We start from the raw sequence: 6000 nt of genomic DNA on the forward strand, positions 1-6000 counted from the left end.
ATAACTCCAATTTAGAAAAAGAAATGTGTCAACTTTGAATGACTATATCTATTGTAATAATATGCACGGGTTATATTTTTCTCTATAAGGAATCATTTCGAAAACTGTTGTATCTCTAATGGGTCGATTTCGGTTATTTTTTTTATCTCTTAACGGGTACATTAGAGTTATGTTTTATCTTTAACGGGACGAATGTGTTATCTTCTATCTCTAATGGGATGAAACCGAGTCATTTATTATCTCTTAACCGGTCAAACTCAGGTTATGTACAATCTCTAACGGGTTGATTCGGGTTACGTTTTATCTCAAACTTATACCGACCAATTTCCTTTGCGTACGTTTTGGACATACGATAGTAAAAACGCATACCTTGGACAGCTATGGCCCAACGCGCCTAGGATCAACTAGCTATATATTAAAGCAAATGCGCGGTGACTCCTGTAGCAAGGGCGATTTGGGAATTTCAGCAAGGCTTTTTGCTTTCCACGTGCCTCAAGTTCATCTCTTTCGGCCTTTTGCTTTCCACGTGCCTCAAGTTCATCTCTTTCAGCCTTTTGCTTTCCACGTACGACGTGTGTGCAGGTGCCATAGAAAGAGGCACGAGCAAAAGAATATCGCCGATTATCTCCAAACGAGTTCATCTCTTTCGGCGATCAAAGGGGCTGATTTTTCTCGGCCTCCTTCACACGCCATGCCATTGAGTATGACTCAGATAGAGCTCTAAAAGAGCAAACCAAATTAATTAGGATCTCAATTTACCGTATTGCAGGACAAGCAATGGTGGTGGTTCAGGTTGTCGTCAGATTAGTTGATGCTACCGTGGAAGGAAACGGCGAACCGGCGCTGCTGCTTCCTTCTTCTTTGCAGTAGGTTTGTTTTCTTCTCCCTTTCTATGAATTTGATCTTTGTGTATTCAGATTGGGTCAGAATAACCAGTCATTTAGAATTAGATTCGTCAGTTTTGTTTATCTTTTAGCTATATGCAAATGGCGTGATTTAGTTGTTGTAGCAGAGATTTTGGAAATTATATATTGGTTGCTGCAAAGGCTCATTAAACTTGAAGGTTACCAAGTATTATTCTTAACTAATTGATGTATTTTGTTTTAGATATAAGTAGCTTTAATATTAGCAGCAAGCTGCAACCACTACTCTAAAAGTAGTGAGCTCTGAAACAAAAGCGATGCGGGCCGCGTTACTTAAGACGACAGAGTTGGGTACTAAGGTAAGAAGTAATGGCCAAATTAGCATAATATATAGTCTAATTTGGTCAGTACTTCTTACCTTAGTACCCAACTATGGAATAAAACAAAAAAAACTTTCACTTAGCCCTGTTTCAATAATTTATTATCTTGTAACTCATTGTTTGTCGTTGTAAAAGTGGCTACTTGTGTAACTGAATCAGTTACAACGGAGGAGAAGTCTCAATATATGTATGAAACAAACCCTAGAGAAACCTATCTTGGGCCTACAGGCCATATACTGATAAACCCTAATTATAAACCAATAATAACTATAACAGTCATTATTAACGTTAATGGTTTTCTTTCTACATTTGCATCCATGTTTAGTATGCTTTTGCTATCATTCAAAGTGTGTACTGTGTGCCTAACAAATGCCAGTACCTTTCTAAATATTATAATTCCTAAACAACAATATAGGAAAACAAGAAATAATAAAGTTGTAATATCCGGAAAAAAAAATAGCAATATTAATAATAATAATAAATTTGGAAATAATAAAATAGTGAATGTCCGAGTCACTTATTAGAAGTGTTATTCCGTAAAACCGATAAAACATAAATGGCGGATAATCAAAGATCACTTTTACTAACTGGTTATAATGATAATATAAACATGATGATTATTGTGGGTTTGTGTTTCGTGAGGCTAATATCTAATATTTGAAAGTTAATAAAAAATTGAAATTTAAATAATACAAAACATCATCTATTGGAATTTAAAAGATGTTGACAAATTCAAATTTTTCCAAGCTCATCTTCTGCAAACTAACTATCAAAAGAATCGGATTATGAATATGTTCACCGCTCCTATGTTATCCGGCTATATGTATATGTATATATATCTATATCTTAAGCCAAAAATATATATATATATATATATATATACATATCATCTCACGAAAACCTACATGCTATCATATTTCGGTTTCGCCGCGACCTGCAACCACCGTAGGTATTCGTCACCACCAGCCACAACCATCATTCCAGTAAAAACGATCACTCGCGGACGTTTCTGATAGTCATACACTGTTTCTTCCTGCCGCTGCCATCTATGTCAGAGTCCGCCATTGCCGCTCGCCAACGTTACAACCGGTTGCTAATCGTTGAGTTCTTTCTAATTGCACCGGTCACCGTTTTCCCTCCGCGTCACGTACCACCACTGTTCAAGTTCCGCCTTCGATTTGTTCTGTTAAGAGAAACCGATTTAGTCGCTGTCACGTTTACGTACATCACCGACTTGTTCGACAACTCAGGTAACTGTCCGCTCCTTCTCTTCTGGTCCACATGCCTAATTAAGTTGTTCGAATACGCCTATGATTCGTTAATTTGTTCCGGCAATGAAAAACGTTGTTTAAAATGAAACTGCACTTGAAATTCTTATTATAACTCATGCATGATACAAGAGTCTGTATGGTCTGTTTAATTTCTTCTAATTGGTTGTAAAAAAAAATAGTGTCAACCATATTATTTATTATAGTGTCCATGTTGTGTTTGTGGATATAGTTGGCTAAAGTTAATTGAAGGTTTAAAAGGAATTGCTCTCATCTACTACGTATATTTTTAGATCAAATTTGGGAACATAGATATTTTAATAAAATAATAAAATGTAAAAGTTTTGACGATTATCTTAATTAAACAAATAAATAATAATTCAACTTTAGTCAGTTTATTCACGTTTTGCTCTTATAATTATGTAAATGTTTAAAAATTTAGAATTTGCAAAGTAATACTTGTTTTTAAAGCTTTAACGATCTTACATAATCACCGAAACTAGCATATGACTAAACACGTTTATTTTAAATGAATTCCTAAAGTGTCATTCTGGGGAAAATCAACGAATCATCCATCGTGATTAAGTTCGTACATCTATATTAAAATGTAGCCAAACCGTAGGTTATCGTAGGACGTGTGGACAACTTAGATTTTTACTTGGCTTTGCTTTGCTTCGTTGGATAAGGTACGGATTCTGTTTCTTGTTACTTCATAGTACGGTTTCTGTTTTTGTTACTCTTAGTATTAATTATAGTCCGCTACTTTGTTGTACGGATTCTGTTTCTTGTTACTTCATAGTACGGTTTCTGTTTTTGTTACTCTTAGTATTAATTATAGTCTGTTACTTTGTTTTACGGTTTCTGGTTTCTGGTTTCTGTCACTCATAGTATAATTATATTCCGTTACGGTTTCTGTTTTTGTTTACTTATGGTATTGACTCTATTCCGTTACTTTGTAGTACGGATTTTTGTTACGCGTCAGTTATATTTTGAGTTCAGTTATTTTATATAATATATTTTAGTTTTATGTTTTAGTACTCTGTTACCCGAGCAATTTCTGACTTGTCGTTGGGGCGTCAATGGCATGGCACTTGTCGTGACAGTGCGTAATTAAAGTTCACGGCGTCTCTAACTAGTACTTGTGAAGTATTAGGGCCACTTAGGGGCATATGGATCGATCCTAGTTCTGTTCTGATTTCTGACTTCTGATTTCTGGGGGATGGAACAATGCGTGTACGCCACACGTATCATCTCATTGGTGCATAGATTAGCTAACAGTGTACCCCTCTGTTTCTGTTTCTGTTTCTGGCTCTGGGTGATTTATGTGTACACGACGTATTTTATGGATATATTATTGTCGTGTAGCTTGATATATGTTTCTGCATATGTTTCTGTATATGTTTATTATTATTGTTTTATATCTGAATCTGTTATTTAGTATATTGGGTTATATCAGTATCTGTATTAGTATTATATTTAGTATCTGTATTAGTTCAGTTATGGTCTAGTGTCAGTTCTATTTTTGTTGCTTTTTCGTAAGTTCGTCTTTACATGTACTATTGTTCTTTCCGTTACTGGGCAATTTTTGGCTCAGCCGTATTTTCCTTGTTGTGTTTTTCTTATTTGTTTACAGGTAATAGGGGACTCGGGGAAGTTTGTGACGAGAGAGAATATTGAAGCTTAAGCTTTTAAAGGACTATTCATTTTCAGTTATTTGAGTAAATATAATTTGACTTAGGCTTCTTCGAATTTTGATTTGATATCTGTAATAGTGACACGTCAGCCCGTTCCGGGTTGGGGTGTTACAAAAGTGGACTCCTTTATTCAGCTATTATCTATATTTAAGACTTTATGATGAGAAATAAACAATTTCACAAATTGACAACAGGTGAACAATTTGTTAACTAACATACATCATCAAAATGGCCCCTGCAAAAAAAGGCAAAGCTAAAGCCAAGTCAGCAGAGGCACCACCAACAGCACCTTCTAGTACCAAATTTCCCGCATGCATGCGTTTCATTCCTCCATCGTCCGTTGCTGTCACCATACACGCAAAGCCTGGTTCTAAAGTTGCCACCATCACAGGTCTTTTATTTTATTTCTAACAAACTATATTTCCTTGCTATATTTCTAACTAACTGTTGTAAAATTAGATTTGGATGATGAGGCTGTAGGAGTACAAATAGATGCACCAGCTAAAGATGGAGAAGCTAATGCTGCACTTCTTGATTACATGAGCTCGGTAAGCCTAAGATTGGATGGTCTTTTTATGTTGTAAATAATTAACTTTATACATTAACGATTCCATAGTATTATCAAAAGACGTTTTTCTTGGAACCGTATAAGTTTGTAATTTCTTAGCTACATCTTGAAAGCTGCTTTTGGATATATGATGCACAATATTTATGTTTTCTTTGTATTTTCTTTTTCTTATGTGTTTCTTTATATTCATTATTTAGTTTTGTTATCGGATATAGGTTATAGGGGTGAAAAAGAGGCAGGTTTCATTAGGAGCTGGCTCAAAATCAAGGGACAAGGTTTTAATAGTTGAAGGGGTATCACTAGAAGCCGTGCACAATGCTCTCGATAGGGTATTACATAATCCTTGATGCGGTAAAGCGACCCAAGGTTTGTATACTTATGCTTGCAAACTTCTTGATTATGAATGTCAACAAATTTCCCATTTGGAATGACGGTCAACGTCATGCCCAAACATTTATGTGTTAAATAGCTTAGGGCCGGGTGCCTCGTGTAGTTTTATGCATTTTTATGACTTTCAACCTTCATTCAACCCGTTTTTTTAGTTGAATATTAACCCCTTTGATCGTTAGGTATGAAATATAACCCAAATCAACTTAATTATAGACAAATTAATTATAATATCGTTTACTTTTTGTTACTCTTCAGATGCCATACTTGGTATGCCATTGAGATTGTGCAATGCAAGCTTGTCTTGATTTAGAGAATAAGTTGGGGAGGCAGTGCATCGTCTATGTCGAGAGAGAGATCGACATGTGGTTATGGATTTCGATCTTAAGGTTTGGTACTTGTTCCATACGAGTGGTGGGGAATTTATGTATTCACAGTTTGTTAATTATATATGATGGGTTTTATATTTATTATAAAGTTGAAGTTGCAAGTTAAAAGTTGTGATTCCTTATATTTGTGGTTTATAAAAGCTGGGATGTTTAGACAAACAAAAACTAGCCTGTAAAGTTTGCCTTGTATTAGACTAGGAAGAAATACCGGAATAGTTGAGTATCATCACCATCATCATCGTACTCAGTAAATTTCATCAATAGCAAATCTATAGTAGGGTCTGAGGAGGGTAAGATGCATACAACCTTATCTCTACCCCGTAGGAATAGAGAGGCTGTTTCCGGTGAGACCCTCGGCTCGATAGTAGTTTTGCATCAAGCCTTGGACATAAGGCACATAACACACAACCATTTGGACACCGACTGATTGTTGCATATATCTTTGTCTTTC

The 6000-nt window shown here is 35.5% G+C and overlaps 1 protein-coding gene across 1 annotated transcript; it reads left to right on the forward strand.

Annotated features, from left to right (window-relative positions):
- Positions 1-4325: 4325 nt before the first annotated feature.
- Positions 4326-5765, forward strand: LOC143600917 (uncharacterized). Its single transcript, XM_077078464.1, has 4 exons — positions 4326-4596; positions 4665-4753; positions 4989-5139; positions 5419-5765. Exons 1-3 carry the CDS (start codon positions 4434-4436, stop codon positions 5118-5120), a joined length of 384 nt encoding a protein of 127 aa, XP_076934579.1. The 5' UTR covers positions 4326-4433; the 3' UTR covers positions 5121-5139; positions 5419-5765.
- Positions 5766-6000: the final 235 nt, after the last annotated feature.

Source organism: Bidens hawaiensis, unplaced genomic scaffold, assembly GCF_021521415.1.
Source record: "Bidens hawaiensis isolate Kalapana, Puna unplaced genomic scaffold, B.hawaiensis_p1.1 tig00055074_1, whole genome shotgun sequence".
NCBI classification, from domain to species: domain Eukaryota; kingdom Viridiplantae; phylum Streptophyta; class Magnoliopsida; order Asterales; family Asteraceae; genus Bidens; species Bidens hawaiensis.